General features: G+C 36.7%; 1 protein-coding gene across 2 annotated transcripts in view; it reads left to right on the plus strand.

The window, feature by feature from the left end:
- The window catches only part of Eea1 (early endosome antigen 1), a 116,017-nt gene that overhangs the window by 80,350 nt on the left and 18,373 nt on the right, over positions 1 to 17,294 (plus strand). For both annotated transcript variants that reach the window (XM_028783097.1, XM_028783099.1), the window contains 8 exons: positions 2,410 to 2,610; positions 4,234 to 4,347; positions 6,381 to 6,536; positions 8,423 to 8,562; positions 9,712 to 10,042; positions 10,213 to 10,314; positions 11,280 to 11,474; positions 13,507 to 13,689. In XM_028783097.1, the coding sequence (XP_028638930.1) occupies positions 2,410 to 2,610; positions 4,234 to 4,347; positions 6,381 to 6,536; positions 8,423 to 8,562; positions 9,712 to 10,042; positions 10,213 to 10,314; positions 11,280 to 11,474; positions 13,507 to 13,689 (1,422 nt within the window). The remainder of the gene's footprint in view (positions 1 to 2,409; positions 2,611 to 4,233; positions 4,348 to 6,380; positions 6,537 to 8,422; positions 8,563 to 9,711; positions 10,043 to 10,212; positions 10,315 to 11,279; positions 11,475 to 13,506; positions 13,690 to 17,294) is intronic.

A 17,294-nucleotide genomic window follows, 5' to 3' on the forward strand; every position in this document is an offset into this window, starting at 1 on the left:
TGAACATTTTATAGCTGCTGTTTTGGAAATAAGTAATAGTAGGTTATACTACTGTTCTAATTGGGAAGTTAGAATGTAACATGAGTTTTGTCACGTGTCCTGTTCAGTTGTTTGCTTAGTTCTCATTTTGTATTAAGACTGGGATCTCACATGCAACCTCAGCTGGCCTCTCGCTCAGTTCTCTCCTGCTTCCCCTCCTGCATCCCACTGTGTCTGGCTGTGTGCATCCTGTCACTTGTTGGCTGAGGCAGGACGCATTGTGTTTCTAGCTGGCATGGAGCTTGCTATGTACATCAAGCTTATCTTGATCTCTCTACTTCTGTCTCTGTCAGGTAAACGATGCCATGATTAGCTCCAAGTTGGTTTTGAAGAATTCTTATGAGGATTTTATTAGCCTAATTTTTATGAAACATTGTTTAGTTGTCTACAATGTGACACTGCTTATTATAGAAATATTATCAGAAAATATAGGTACATACCCACAATATACATACCCATATGCAATATTAATAAGCAATATATATTTTTAAATATGATTAAAAATCCATACATTTAAGTGAATGAGTTAAAACAAATCAGTGTCCCTCTGGTTCTGGTCACCTGGTGTAACTGACTCCGTCATCCTCCATGAACCACAGGAAAGTGGGACAGTGGATAAAGGCACTCTTCCAACCATTAACCAATAAGCAAAGCCCTGGACTGTGACCTGTGAGGGAAAAGAAACCAGCTGGAGACCTTTACTCTTCTGACTTTTAGTCACACATGTTTTTCCAGACTGCCATGTAGGACAGGAGAACCCAAGGAAAGCAGTGTTGTTGTAGAACCGACGGGTATAGGTTGAGGGAACTTCATGGAGGCTAAGGCTGCTTGAATTTGCAAGGCTCAGTGTCAGGTAGGAATTAACACTGTACAGAAAAGCACCAAAAATCTCATTCGGGCTCTGCTGGGGTCTGTGGTAGAAGTGTAAGTTTGTACTCAAGCAGGGAGCTGGAGCTCCTGAGATGTTCAAGCACACCAGCAGAGAGGAAGGGCTTGGCTGATTGAGGCTCTCATGAGGGCACCAGATGCACCGTACCTTGCTGAGAAGGAAGCATACTATCAGGGCTCCTACATGCTTCTAACAGAAAGTAAGATGGATCCTGACAGGACCCAGGGAGGCTACAAATACAGTGCTTACTACTGGAACAAACAGCATTCTCAGGAGGAAGACAGCATGATTCAGAGTAGTCGGAATAAACGACCAAAGAGTGCTCCATAGATGAAGCAGCAGAAGAGTGGGACCCATGACCAGTAGAACAGTCATTCAGTGGTGGGTTCAGGGTTCTCTCTTCAGCTCTGTGTTTAGCACACATCCTTTCTTGGCAGTGCTTTGTCTCTGTTCATGAGTGATTTTTATTTTCTGGTGCTTGCTAGGATTTACAACTGACTTGTATTTTATTTTTTAAACTCTAATAAAATTAGGATTTTACTTCAAAACAAAAACAAAGACAACAACCACAAAACCAAACAAACTTGGTGGAAACAGGCTCTGAAATGAAAGACAAGTACCTTACAATACCCCTTAGTGCTTATGGGTATGAAGGCCAAACCATAAAATGGGGCTAGAAGTGGGCATGATATAGAACACCCATAGAGGACTGCTAAAGATAAAACAGGTCAAATACTTGAATAGAAAACTAGCAGTGGAAAAGAGTGTCAGTGAACATAAAAGCAGAATGGTTGAAACCATTCAAAGTGAAGCAGAGAGGAGACAGAACCATGCATCTGTGGGGCAGCGCCTCATAGGCTGGCGGCGTATCATGAGCATCAGAGGACGATGACTTATTAAAATGTATCTGTGGATTTAAAAATCCTCCCACGTACATGAAAAGAAGTATCAGACAAATTAGGTTTCATCTAAAATTTTAAAATGTATGCTTTTGAAAATATAACATGACAGAAGTGAAATCAAACTGAAAACAGTATAATTTGTCTGAGAACTCAGAGGTGCTGACAGTGGCAAGGAACCCTTTGTGGTGAGGTCAGTGGGAGCTGGGAAGGGAGGCTGACTAGGAGGCCTGTGTGAGGATAGCCTTGTACAATGCAAGCATTCCTCACCTTCATCTTATCAGTAGCTAACTGAGTGTGCACCTTATCAAATCTCAGATGTTTTACTTAAGTTAGGTGGATTTTATTGCATATAAATTTTAGTTGAATAGAGATGATTTAAAAAGAATAATATATATCTGAAATTGAAGTTCTTAGGATTTGGGCTATTATACTGACTTATTATGAAAGGTGTGAAAACTTTTACTTGAAAAACCTTGAAATTACTTGTTATAGGGCAGTTCAGAATTCTGATGATACTTTGATTTGAGTTTTTTATCATGCTTTGCAAACTTTGTAATTAGACTCTTACATGTGTACTAGCTAACTCAACTGATGGAGAAGCTGAAGAATCAGTCGGAAAGCCATAAACAAGCTGAGGAGAACTTGCATGACCAGGTTCAGGAACAGAAGGCACATCTTCGAGCTGCACAAGACCGTGTTCTTTCTCTAGAAACCAGTGTCAGTGAACTAAGCAGTCAGTTAAATGAAAGCAAGGAGAAGGTCTCTCAGCTTGACATACAGGTAATATGAGTTTGTATGCATAAAATATCATTTTAGATCATACATGGTATACATACTTTACATACATTTGAGTGGAAAATAAGAATATAAATTAAATTATGTAGTTTCTTGAGGTTTTCTGTGTCCACAGATATTTTTGTTCTTTCTCCCTATGGACAGGTGATTTCTGTAATGTAACTTTTGATTCCTACTTCCAAGGTACTTCCTGGTAGGATGGTCCGCACAGGATGAAGGTAAGTTAGCATATGCAGTGTCTGCAAGTACCTCACGAGCCTGTGGTTCGTGCTTACCGTGCTTACCGTGGAAAGGCGTTAATGCCTAAGCTCCAAAAGCATAGGCTGCAGCAGTGGCCAGCTCTCTGCTCTGCAAGAGTGTAAAGGGCCTGGAGGTGGGTCTTCCTCCCATCCCCCGCTGGCCCCTCCTGAGATGATAGTGGAGCTATTACTCAGTTTCCTAAGTCTTCATGGATTACATAACTTTGGAAAATATGCCACGTATATACTGAAGTGTTTCATGATTTTTAGTTCGTCAGATAGATGAACTACTATATGTAAATGAAGCTGATTGCACAAAAATGAGTTCATCACAGTAGGACACGCGTCTGTCACTGAGTCTTTTACTTCCTGTGAAGTGTAGCTTTCTTTAGTACTCAGTTTGAACTCAGTATAGAGATATACCTTATCCAACATTATTTCTGCAGACTAAGTATTGAGTTATTGACAAGTAATTATTTGGTGTTTTTTTTCCTGCTTAAAATTAGCCTTATGGATAGTTTACATCTTTTGTGTTCACTTAGCTAAATGAGTATCATTTTAGCTTCGCTAAAAACATTTTAATTTCAGATATATTTATAGTTTTTCTACTTTTTGCTTTTCTTATTTAGAAGTGAGTTGTGCTAAACTTATTTCAATACTTATTACTTTTGATAAAGAAAACGTAATTTTTAAATCATTTGATTCTGGTTCAAAGTACATTGTAGAAAGCCTGAGGTTTTAAATGTATAACTTCTTGGCTTTTAATGATCATCAAAAGTAAAACTCTTTACCTGGGAAGTTATCTGGAAGGAGTGAATTTTAAACATACATAAACAGTTGGTTTTATTGTTTGAACTCCATTCTGAAATCCTTGATCTTTGGAGCCATCACTTTCAATGGCAGAGTTCAGTTATTGTGATAACTGGTAGACACTGGATGTGTCCTTCTGAAAAATACAGTGGCCTTCTCCAGAAAAAAACCATTAATACAAGTGATTTGCTTTTTTAAGATAGGGTCTTAGCATGGGACATAGACTAGACTAGAACTCATAATCCTTTTCCTTTGCCTCTAACATGCTTGGATCATAGTCCTCCTGCCTCCCAACTACTGGACCCATTTCCTTCACAGAGGGCAGACTGCTGTGGGTTTGTGTCACGGGAGCAGCTCTCCGCTGCTGGCTGACCATCACTAGGAGTCTCCTCCCTTACCCACGGCTATGTAGGAGAGTTTCACATATGTAGTTTTCAGTGTCTAATTATTACTTCTGCTAACGAACCTAATTTTTAATAGTTTTGTGACATAATCAATATGTCTTAAGAAAGGGAAAGTCAACAAATATAGAACTAAACATTTGTAAATTTTGTTACAGATTAAAGCCAAAACTGAATTATTACTATCAGCAGAGGCAGCAAAAACTGCTCAAAGAGCTGATCTTCAGAATCATTTGGACACAGCTCAAAATGCATTGCAAGATAAACAACAGGTAGGGAACCTGGTAATGTTTGATTGATGTATGCACACTAATATTTTCCCTCATACACATGGAATCATACGTAAGCGATTATGGTATGTGCATGTTACTTACATCTGGAAAAGTGTTTACATGTTATCACAGTTGGAAATGATAATGTGAAAATATTTACAGGAGCAACCACATAAAGGTATGCTCTTTATCTGTCTAAATATTGCTAGCAAAATTCTTGAGCAAACGTCAAAAAGATGAAAAACAATTTCTAGCATTTGTTTGATGAGGATTTGTTAATATCCATGTTATTTAAAACATTGTAAAAAGGAAGTGAACCACTAAGGAAATTCAGGCTGACCATTGCTTACCCAAAAGATCGGACATCGAAAATATCCTCAATACAACACTTTTTGAGCAATAGTGATGGATTTAGAGCACGTGGAATCTTAAGTTTCTGATTAAGGGTTATTTACCTGTGAATCCTATATTCCAAAACCCGAAGTTTCAAATTTTCTGGTCTCAAGCATTTCATATGTAACAAAGACTCCATTTGTATACAAATATAAAACTGTACTAGAAAACATTCAGGTTCCTTAAGAATCAGCTACAAATTGAGACAATATTGAAATGCATGTTCACTATAGAGGGAAACACTGTGTGAGTGTGTGTCTGTGTGTGTGTTTGAGATGTGTGTGAGTGTGTGTGTGTGTTTGAGGGAGGGGGGGCTCTGTGTGTGTGTATGTTTTAAGAATTGGATGGGAAATGAGGGGCAAGCGTCTTGGAAGATGATCAAAACAAAGTATTTAAGAGAATGCCATAATGAAACTATTTCTTTGTTAATTAAAAATAATCTTTAAAAATTTAGAATTTCCCATATTTTATAGTGTTTTATGCTAAGGGAATAATAAATATAAAGATTGTATTTGCATTTCTGGTACCAAATACACAAAGTATAATAAGATCTAAGAATTTAAAATAGATTAGTAATACGTTAAATGGCTAAAAACTGAGTCCTATCAATTGGATGGGAATTTATACAGCTGCATATGATTTAGAGAACTGCCAGAAAGTTTTATGGTAAATTGTTGTGATGAGAATAAAGAAATTTAAAGTAAAGTACTATGCAAGTAGGATCTTATTTTTATATTACTTATATAATTAATTAATTTACTTTAGTACTGGAGATCGAATCCAGGGCCTCACACATTCTAAGAATGCTATCTCCTACAGAGCTACTGCCTCAGCCTGTTAATATCAGTACATAAAACAAGTAGAAGAGAAATTAATATTCAGAGAAGACTAGAAGGAAAGTTACCAAAACATTGACACTGAAATCCCATGGGTGGTAGACATGCTAGTCATTTTTATTATATTCTTTCTGTGAAACTGGATATTCTAGTGACTTAAGCAAGTGTTACAGATGTAACAACTACAATATTTTTAGGATATAATTTCTAAATAGTGCTTTGAAATTGAAAACATTCAATTATAGTATACTTCTATGAACTTACTTAATGATCTGTCATATGTTTTAGCTTTTAGATAATATTTCTAGAAAATTATTAAATCTTTGTTAACTGACTGGGGAAGTAGCTCAGTGGCATGGTTTTACCTAGCATGTATGAGAGCCTGGGTTTGATTTAGCTGTTCAGGGCTGAAGAACTGGCTCAGTGGCTGAGAGCACTCATTGCTCTTGTAGAGGACCTGAGTTCAATTCCCAGTGCCCACATGGCATCTCACAACTCTCTGTAACTCCAGTGTCAATAGATTTCATGCTCTCTTCTGACCTTCACTGGCATACAGCCACAGCACTCATATGCATAAAATAATAAATCTAAAATATTTTAAGTTCTGTAACTGTTACACAAATTAGCTTGGTATCTGGCATTATGTACAATATAATTTTATTTGTTAGATAAAGACAATGGCTAAGTTATTGAATATATCTGAAGGCTTATTCAGATATCTTCTTATATAAAACTATAATTTTCAATTTTCCTTTTACTGAATATTGGGGTGCTACAACTTTTCTTCACATTGTTTTTCTGCAGGAGTTAAATAAGGTCAGTGTGCAGTTGGAGCAGGTCACGGCGAAGTTCCAGGAGAAGCAGGAGCACTGCCTTCAGCTGGAAAGCCAGCTCAAGGACTACAAGGAGAAGCACCTCTCTGTAGAACAGAAAGTTGAAGACTTAGAAGGCCACATTAAGGTTTGTGTAAAAACAGTTGAATTTGCCATATTTTCTCCTCAACAGCTTTGAAGTCTGATGGTCTTCACAAATTCCAAGACTTTTAAGTAACAGAGAAAGGCGAAGTGGTATAAAAGTTAAAAATTACTTTATCAGTTAATTTAATTCCATCTTTATTTTCAATTCTTTCATTAATGGGTGGCTTTTATAAATAAAAATTGACATATTGCTAGTTTATTGTAAAGTGTAAAATATTTCCAGGAGACACCAAACAGTATAAGTCTTGTTATAAAATGTCTTCTCCGCTTTGATTCTTCTATTTCCCTACATATTATTCTAATCTAATATCTTTTCTATAGTGAATTTTTTTCTTTTTAAAACTTTCCATATCCTTTGAAATTTGCTTCTAATTTAGTAATGCATTTAAACTGTCATAAGTTCAACCTTACCTTAAGATAATTCTAAATGAGGTGCTGGCTTACTAAAAGATGAAATCATTAGACAAATCAGGGAAAAACTTTAATTTGGTTCTGGAAATACTAACAGTCACACAAAAAAATTCTTGGAGTTCCATGTTACTTACACTTCTGTGGTGAGTTGATGCATGACATGTGATTATAGAATTGTGAGATGAGCATTCTATGTGGACATCTGTACCAGTATCATATGAAGGAATGGCCTTTACAGTTCTGTTTATGGGTTTTTCTTTTAAAATGCCCACAGCAGTAGGAATGACAGGTTAGATATGGTTGAAAACAATAGGTGATGATGTGTTAGAGAAAAGTAAACAGAGAGAACTCTCACCCGGGAACCTTTCTAAAATAGTTGTAATCGGAACGAGGATCTCTGGGTGCTGTTGTACAATACTAGATTATAGATAACACCTTAGTCTGAACATTTCCAAAAACATTTAGAAAAAGTGAGTCTTTGAGAGTTTTTTTTTAGCACAGAGCAAGGTAAATGAGATATGTCTAACATGATTTAAGCAAAACACTACTAGGTACCCCACTGGCATGTATAATGTCTATGTTTTTGTGTTTCATTTAAAAATAATTCAGTGAAGTCTAGGGAGATTGCTCAGTCAGCAGGACCTGAGCTTGGATCCTTGGTACCCATGTCAGGCATGATGGAAAGGGCCTGTGGTGTTTGTGCTGGGCAGGCAGAAAAAGGAAGGTCCCTGGGGCTTAATGCTTGCCAGCCCAGCTGTTTCTGCAAGCTCTGGCTTCAGTGACAGACCCTGTCTCAGAAAAAGAAAATGGGGAGTGATTGAGAAAGACACTGAAGTTTGATATTTGTTCTCCACCTGCAGATACTTCCCAAAAGTGCTTGATTTTATAAATTTGAAAAATCAGACACATAATAGTATGTATGGGATGCCTGGTATGGTATAAACAAACAAAACAACAGTGATATAATCTAACAAAGACAGTAAGCAAAGTCGGGAATTTTAAGTGCTGTATATTTAGGATCAGTAGGAATAAGTTTGAGGTCTACATGACAAATCCATTCAACTTTATGTTAAATATCTTGTTATTTTGTGGTTGTTGATTGCATATACATAAGTAATATATCTTAAGTGGATATGGGAATAACCTGTTACTTAGCTTTGTCTTTCAAACTTAAATTGACAAACATTTGCATTTTTAATATTTATGTTTAAATTGATTCTCTTTAATTAATTTAAACAATAACCACTGATTTATGTAAAAAGCATATTCTAGATTCTCCGACAGACTCCAAGTAGAACAATTTTCTCATTCAGTGGTGGTTTCAGAATGGGTTTCTATAAATACATTATAGCTATTTTGTATACTTTGTCAATAACTATTTATACTCAGGCCAAATGTTATAATATTTAATCATTAGGTATTATCAAAATTCAAATGAATGCTGTACTTCACCCACAGAAAGTAGAAGCTGAAACTCTTGAAGTTAAAGCAAGCAAGGAGCAAGCTTTGCAGAGTCTACAACAGCAGAGGCAGCTGAGCACAGACCTGGAGTTCAGAAATGCAGAGCTGAGTAAACAGCTTCAAGAGCAGAAGGAAGTGTAAGTGGACCTTCCACTGTATATCCCTAAGCTTTTGGTTGTTCACACCATTCTTAGAGAGTCACCAAGTGTGGTTTTGTTTCAGTGTGCGTGTGCGTGTGTGTGTGTGTGTCTATGCACACAGTGCTGGTTGTATACACTAGCAATGTTAATGTCAATGAAAATAAAGCCTTTATTACTTGGTTAAAGTTAGCATCATTTTCCATTGTTCACTTAGTTCTATAAAATTTTAGTCACTATTCAGCAGTAACATGGTACCAGTTTCTCTTGAGCATTCATTTTGAGTTGTTCACCAGTTTGAAATAGTTAATGTAAAAATTTTTAAATACTGCAATTTGTATATGTGTCGCTTAAGAATAGCCAAATTTCTACTTTGAGGTACTATACTAAGTACAGAATGGATTTTTCTCATTAGGAATGATTTTTTTCAACTTTGCCATGGTTTTTGCACCTTTGATGTTACTGAGTACTTAATTTGCCGTCTTCAGCTGTGATGAAACACTAAAAGAGATCTTGGGAGGAAAAGGTTGACTACATCTTACAGGTTAGAGTCCATCATCAAAGGAAGGCAGGACTGGAGGCCAGAAGTGAAGCAGAGGCCAAGGAAGAGTGCTGTTTACTGACTTGCCCCCAATGACTTGTGTAGTCTCTTCTCCCATACAACTCAGGACTATCTGCCCAGGGCTAGCACTGCTCACAGTAGTGAAGTAAAATGGCTCCTTTAAAAATATCTTACTACATTATGTTAAGTGTTTTGATATTCAAATTTATCATCATAAAATGTTTTATATTTCTAAGAGAAGAGACAGAGTCCCATTTATGCATAGGAAATAGCACACAGATTCAGTACTTTAGGGGACCTGGAAAACTTGCTGGTCATTGTAGACCCTCTAGGATTTGGTATCTGAACTTCTCTGATGACTTAATGGTGGTGGACAAGACTTGATTAAGTTAGGAATGTAAAAGACTTGGCCCTTACTGAGGAAACCGTGTGCACCTAATGAGATGTCTAAAGGCAATTTTCAGTGTTTTCAAAATTACTTGATTTTTTTCTTCTGAGCCATAAAAAATTCAAGACTCAGTAATCACTTATGAATAATTTTGATTGATAAATTTTATATTAATTTTAAAAATTCCTTTTTAATCCAGAGTATCTCATACAAAATTGGATCTACAGAATAAATCTGAAGTCCTTGAGAAGATTAAACAAACCCTCACCAAGAAAGAAGAAGAAAAAATTGTCTTGAAACAAGAATTTGAAAAGTTAAGTCAAGATTCAAAGACACAGCACAAGGAGCTGAGTGACAGGATGCAAGCTGCGGTCACAGAGCTGACAGCACTAAAGGCGCAGAAAGACACTCTCGTGGCCGAGCTTTCGACAACAAAAGAAAAACTGTCAAAAGTTTCTGATTCTTTAAAAAACTCCAAAAGTGAATTTGAGAAAGAGAATCAGAAAGGAAAAGCTGCTATATTAGATTTGGTTAGTTGTTTACATTTTTTTTTTTTTTAGGTAGAAGTCATTATCTTATTTAAAATGTCCTAACTGATATGTGTGTAGGGACTGGTTTATTTCCTTCTATTTTTCTTTCTAGACTGATAAATCAATTGTAAGTCATTACAGATGTTTTCAGTGTGATATTTCTTCATTAGGAAAAAGCTTGTAAAGAACTAAAGCATCAGCTTCAAGTACAGACAGAAAGTGCACTGAAGGACCAGAATGAACTGAAAAAGTCACTCGAGAAAGAGAAAGAGGTACAGTGTTGTTTTGCTATAAACATGTAGAATATAATAAAAGAGGTACAGTATTCTTTTACTATAAATATGTAAAATATAATGAGCTTTTGTAGTTTCTAATTTTTCTCACCTTGATATGGAAATCAAGAGAACATTTATTTCTGTAAAATAAAATGGCTCATGTATTTATTTTAAAATTGTTATTTGTGTTCTAGTTATCACTAACAAAATTTAAATTCATTTAAAGTGTAAGGGCCAAATAAAGAAACTTAATTAAGAAAAAGAGAAAATTAAATCAACTAACCATGTGAGTTTTAATTAGATAAAGTTAAAGAACATTATAGTTGAAAAAAATAATGGCATCTTAAACATGACTTATTTCATATATTTGCCCTACTTTTCTTTTTATTTATGTGATAAAACATTGACCAAAACCGGATTGGGGAGGAAAAGATTTATTTGGCTTAGATATCTCAGTCACAACCCATTATTGAGGGAAGCCAAGGCAGGAACTCAAGCAGAGTCCTTGGAGAAATGGTCTTTACTAGTTTATTCCCCACTTTGCTCACTTTGTTTCTTATATACCTAGGACCACCTGGCCAGAGGTGGCAGCACCCACAGTGGGCTGGGCTCACCCACACCAGTCTTCAGTCAAGACTATGCCTCACAGACTTGCTCACAGGCCAGTTTGGAGACCACTCCTCAACTGAGCCTCGTCTTCCCAGATAACTCCAGCTTAGGTCAGATTGACAAAAGCTAACACCACATAGACAATGACAGTGTTAGTGACTAGAAGATATTTCTGGACTGCTACACAGTAACCAAATAGTTCATGTCCCTAATTGCCTATGAAATAAGTCATACTTGGAAAGTAGCCAAGGGTTCAATAATATCTCCGAAAAGTACTGTGATGCTTGTAGCAGATACTCAGAAAATGTGTTTTGAATGAATAATTGAGTCAAAAAAGTTTCAATTTCTTTTAGACTTCTCAACAGTTGAAGGTAGAACTCAATTCAGTCAAGGGAGAAGTCACACAGGCTCAAAATACACTAAAGCAGAAGGAGAAGGGAGAACAGCAGCTTCAGGGGAACATAAATCAGCTAAAGCAATCAGCTGAGCAGAAGACAAGACAGATCGAAGCACTTCAAGGAGAGCTTCAGAATGTTGCTTCACAAAAGGTATTGATAGAAACAGTGTTTACTCCTGACAGAAAGAAATACGTTTGAATTCAGATAATATTAAAATGAGAATTGCATTATAGATCAGTTGAACATGTTTAAAATTTTGTTAAAGATAAAGCTTATATTTGATACATGATTTAAGACTGAATGTTCATTGGAATTGTCAACTAATTTATTATTTAAAATTTTGATAATCATTTGTCTAATACATAGAAGCAATGTTTGCTATTGGGGCAATTACGTATGTCACATTTCTACTGTCTTAGAAAAATTTAAAGAAATTCACAATAAATCATCCTTACTGTGGGAAAACCATGACAAAAATTATGAAGAGAAATATATTTAAAAAATTCAGCAATGTCTTCCTATAGTATATTTGACATTTTATATTAAACCAGAATGTTTTTCTTTCCAAGAATGGAGAGACAATTTATTGATAATATGCTGGTTTTCATTCTTAAACATGTTCTCCTCTTGTCCAGAATGAGTTAACAGAATAGGCTGTGTTTAGTATAAAACATTTGAACAAAGTAAGGTCTTTCCCATTGTTAGTTCTTCTATATGGTCGTTAGAGAAGAAGGTGCAATCCTTAAGTCTATAGATTAACCTAGACAGTCATGTCATGAAGAGCTGGCTGCCATACCACTAGAGTAAAAGGAATACAAAGTACAAACAGTACATATGAAGCTTTATCTCCTCCAGTTTTTCTGTTATGCTACACTACATAAAAATAATTTTCTAAAAACATGTAGAAACATTTGTCTTTTTATGCTTTCATGTGTAATCAGAAATTGGAACATAATTGTCACGGTATATTTTTTGTACATTTTTGCTAAGTCCTTTTTATTCTTCAAGAACTGCATGTATGTATAGAGTGTTCTTGACCATACTTAGAGCCCTTGTTCTCTGCCCCCCACACCCTGCCACTTCTGTATAAGCTCTTATACTACAGAACATTTTTTTCCTTTTTAAATTTTTTTATTTTTTGAGATAATTACACCATCTATTTCCCCCATTTCTTCCCCAAACCCTCCCATGTATACCTCTGTGCTCTTTTTTCATTATATACATCTATATGTAACAACGTTAATGAAAGAAGACATCATGTCCCCTTGTTTTACATGACTACTGAATTTAATTAGGTTCCTGGCATAAATATGAGTGTGGAATACCAGAGTAGAGGCAACTCACCAGTGTGTGTGTGTGTGTGTGTGTGTGTGTGTGTGTGTGTGTGTGTGACACGTACATACATATATATTCATAGCATGGATATAGGGATAATTTGATACTTGTATACATTTTTTTCTTTTATCAGAAGTAGCTTTATTTTCTCACATAATATATCCTGATTATGGTTTCCCTTCCTTTTCTCCTCCCAATTCCTCCCCACCTCACCTCCATCTGGATCCACCCCTTTCTGTCTCTCATTAGAAAACAAGCAGGCTTCTAATGGACAGTAATAAAATATAATAAGATAAAAACTCAGGTACAATTTTTTAGTGATCAAATTAGTGATATTAGCACTTTTGTTTCCTTTAAACGTTTCTTCATGTTGAAAACTCTGAAGTCCTTCTTATGTTCTAGTTCTTTGTAAAAGATACAATACATTACCATAACTCACAGTTCTTTGGGCTCGTTTCTACTAGTAAGTCTTCTTTGATATCCTTCTCTGCTTTCTTGATTCTCCCAGTGGCCCTGTCCTTCTAAGCATGTCAGAATTGTTATGAGAGGTAGTATGTTTATTTTAAAAGCCAAACATGTTTTTCCATTACACAGACATATTTCAAAAAAATTTATTTACTTATTTGTTTTATGTGTATGAGCATCTGCATTTTAAATAGTGTGGACTTACTGGTTTGGTAATTCTCTGACTTCATAAATTTAAAATAGGTTGCTTGTATTAAAATATAATTTTAGGCCATTAATGCAGTTTAGTGGGCTTCTCAGATGTTCTAGTTGTATAAGTTTCATCTTGTATCTAGCTGGCTTCTTATTTGCATTCTCCTTTAAATAACTACTGATGTTTTAGACAGAGCTGGAGAATAAGCTGCAGCAGCAGTCATCACAAGCAGCCCAGGAGTTTGCAGTGCAGAAAGGAAAACTGTCAGCACTACAGAGCAACTACGAGAAGTGCCAGGCAGACCTGAAACAGCTGCAGTCCGACCTCTATGGCAAAGAGTCCGAACTTCTAGCCACAAGACAAGACCTTAAGGTATCGCAAACTGTGGTATAAAGCCCAGGAAGCAATTCCTTTGTCTAATGGGCAAGGGAAGTTAATATCTGTGAAGTATCATATTCTTCAATTAAATTACTCCTTTGATGTTCCTTTTTAAAAATTAGATTGTTTTATGACAAAAATCATGACACATACACACACATTAAAAATTCATTTTGGAATGAGTGATAGTGAAATAATGTGGGCATATGTTATGGTATTAGCTTTTCTAAGGAGTTTGAAGCCTTCCTTTGGGAATACCTTTGGAGACTGGCTGGTTACAGGCCAACTGTGGGAAATGCAAGTGCTATTACTGTGGTCAAGTCAAGTTTGGTACTCATTTTCAGCTCTCTAACTTACAGGAAGGAATGCCTAATGATGAAAATCAGGCCAATTAAATATAGCCTTAATTAATAATTCTGTAGGATCAAATAAGGAATCATGTTTCTTAAAATGAAAGGTATAAATAAAAAGGTTAGCAAATTTTACATAATACTGGCATAGCCTTTCTCTAAAGGAAAGTGAATATGGTGTTCTTACACACAGAGAACCATCACCCTGCCTCTTTCCTTCATATCTTGTCTCTGTCCCTGTCTCTGTTTTTTTTTCTCTTTCTGTCTCTCTCTCTCTCTCTCTGTCTCTCTCTCTCACACACACACACACGCACACGCACACACACATATGATGGTAATATATGCTATCTCCTTTTTTTAAGTGCACTACTGTAAAATTTTTGTTTGTAAAATATTGTATATATTTTATGTATATATATATACATAAAATATATACAATATGTATGTATATATTTGTATTGTATTCATGGGCTTCTGTGGGGAAGGAATTTGGAAATACAGTCTTTACAAGGATGTCTGGTGGTAGGAGGAACTGAACAGACCCAACCAGGAGTGTTAGCTTAAGTTTGGAATTTATGTTTAAAAAAAGGGAGGATCCAAATTGTAAAATATATTAAATGCTTAGCGAAAATAATTGGATTTTATATTTGAGTTAAAAAAAAAAACAACAACAGCAAAAAGGCTCCAGCAGAGGGGAAAAATGAAAAACATGCAGTTTTAAGTTTTAACCTGGACATTTTTTAAAGAAACTTGGATCGTTAGTAGGGAGATTAGTTAAGAATTTTCTCTCCTTCAGGGGATCCGATGACTTCTCTGGTTTCCTGCATGAGTGTGATTCCTACTAACTCAAGCAGGAACATGTGCATGTACACAAATAAATAAAAATAAGTTAATTACATAATATCTTTCTCCACAACTTCTGGTAATTGGCTCTGAGTTGGTTAGAACCAGGATAGAGTTAAGAGAATGGAAGGTGTGGAGGGCAGAGTTCATAAGTTTATAAAAGGCCCAGGGAACAGCAAGGGATCAGTCGTGAGGTAACACAGACCCAGGAAACTGAGGGAAACAAAGGAGGGCAAAGGCAGGCTAGCCATGGGTAAGGGTGGAGTGTGGAGGCAGGGATGCTGGAGAGGTGGCTCAGTAGGTAAGACTTACTGCTTTCCAGAGGACATGAGTTTGATTCCCAGCACCCACATGGCAAGTCACAACTGCCTGTATGTAACTTCAGTTCATCCATAGGCAAAATATACATACACATAAAAAATGAAAATAAATCTTTAAAGAAAGAACAATTAGAACTGGACATTTTATTAGTGTTAAAGTGCTTGCTTGCTTGCTTGCTTGTTTTACAATACATGAAAGGTAGAGGATGTTTGCAGAGAAGTTTGCATTTAAGCTAAAGGCAGTGAGGAGCCACTGAAGAGCTTGCATGTAAGCTGCACAAACGAGGAAGCATAAGGGCAGGCCTAGGTTTTACAGCAGGGCGTGATGGAGCCTCTGTTACGAAGCTTCTTCTGCAGGTGAGGCAGGCCCACTGATACAGCAAAGCAGACCGTGATTAGAGGAACTGTTGGGTTTACCCGAAGCCCCCCTTCTCATTATCCCATTATCCCTTCCCCCTTATCCCATTGGATAACTATTTCTGTCAACCTTTTTTCTCCTTTTGCTTCAGTGAGCTGATCTGAAATGTGAGAGAGAAGGGAGAAGAGAAAGCATTCTACAGGTGACACTTGCCCTGTGTAAGGCTTTCTGTTGTAGCTGTCAGTGTATACCTCAGGCTGGCAGTGTGTACTTGGACATCAGCGGGGTTGACCAGACCGGCCTAATCTGTGCCGTTAGCCCCATCTGCTGGATCATTTATGAAATAGTTTGCTCACTGGGTTTTTCTGTTGGCTATAATGTATGGCATTATTTGTCCAGAAAAATAGAAGTGGAATTCACTATTCAATTCAAATTCATAAGATAAATTTATTTCTGAAGTGAAGTGAAAATTGTAGTTAAACCTAAATCTTCTCATCCTGATACTTTTATTCCATTTTATCAGACACCAGAAAAAGTAAGAACTAATATAAAGGCTTTATTTGAAAGGGTTATGGGAATGCTTGTTTAATAAAAACAATTGGAGCCACAAGGGACCACAGCAATTTTATATTCATGTCAGGGCTGCTGACTAACTACTCAGTGATTTGCCTGTTGCCATGAGTGTGGCTAAGGTAAAGATAGGAAAAGAAATGGACCAGGAGAGCATCCCCAGGTAAGCCGTGCTGAGCAAGTGAGCATGCGAGGCAGTACTGTTAGAAGTGTGTCTGTAGATGTCAAACACAGGGCATCATCATGAAGACTTCATGACAGTCAACTTTCATCTTGACTTTAAAGAGCTAATTAATAGACCATACATTTACATTTTTAGAGTCCCTGCATTTGAAATCTTATAAACCAATGATACTTGCAGTTTTTCGTGGTTCTTAAGGAATTTCTTATGGGGTACTACTGCTTCCTTGGTTTTAGCAAGCCTGTTGCACCCGAGCCTCTATTACCCAATTATGGTTGCAGTAGATGCATACAGTACAGTAGGCTTTGAAACTTGTTTATTTCAGTGCTGAGATCAAACTCAAGGTCTTATGCATGCCAGGCAAGTACTCTATACTAACGTATACCCCCAGGACAGTACATTTTATTCTTTTAAAAGTCCATTTTCCCTTGGTGACATGTAGACCAGTTGCAATATCCCTCATTTTATACAGGGTCTCTTATTCGTTTCTGGTATATTTGGTGGTGAGCAAATTGCTCAGCTTCCCTGTACAGTTTCCGCGTCACGTACCACTCTTCCACGATAAGGACCATTGTGTGCAGGGTACTCAGTTAATACTGGCTGCCTGATTCATAGAAAACAAGTGTGTGTTCTGTACAAGCCTGCCTGGTGGAGGTCCTTCCCTGAGTTGCATTACCTGGCTTCCTTTTCAGGGGAAATGCTCCTTCAATAAGAATTGGGGAAGAGTGGTAGCTAGTTCTCACTCTCTGCAGATCCTCAACCAAAGTAGTTGATGGTGGCAGTTCCTGTCCCTAGGACCATATCCCCAAGTGTAACCTAACAGGCAGAAACTTAGTCTTTCCTTTTACTTCAGTTTCTCAACCGTCTAAGCCTTAGAGCAGTCAGTAACTGTGATTGTAACTGACCTCACTTGTATTAGTTATCTTCCTCATTGTTGTTACAAAACATCTGACAGAGACTAGTTGAAGAAGGAAGAC

The sequence above is a fragment of the Grammomys surdaster genome, unplaced genomic scaffold (assembly GCF_004785775.1).
Source record: "Grammomys surdaster isolate TR1022 unplaced genomic scaffold, NIH_TR_1.0 958, whole genome shotgun sequence".
Lineage (NCBI taxonomy): Eukaryota > Metazoa > Chordata > Mammalia > Rodentia > Muridae > Grammomys > Grammomys surdaster.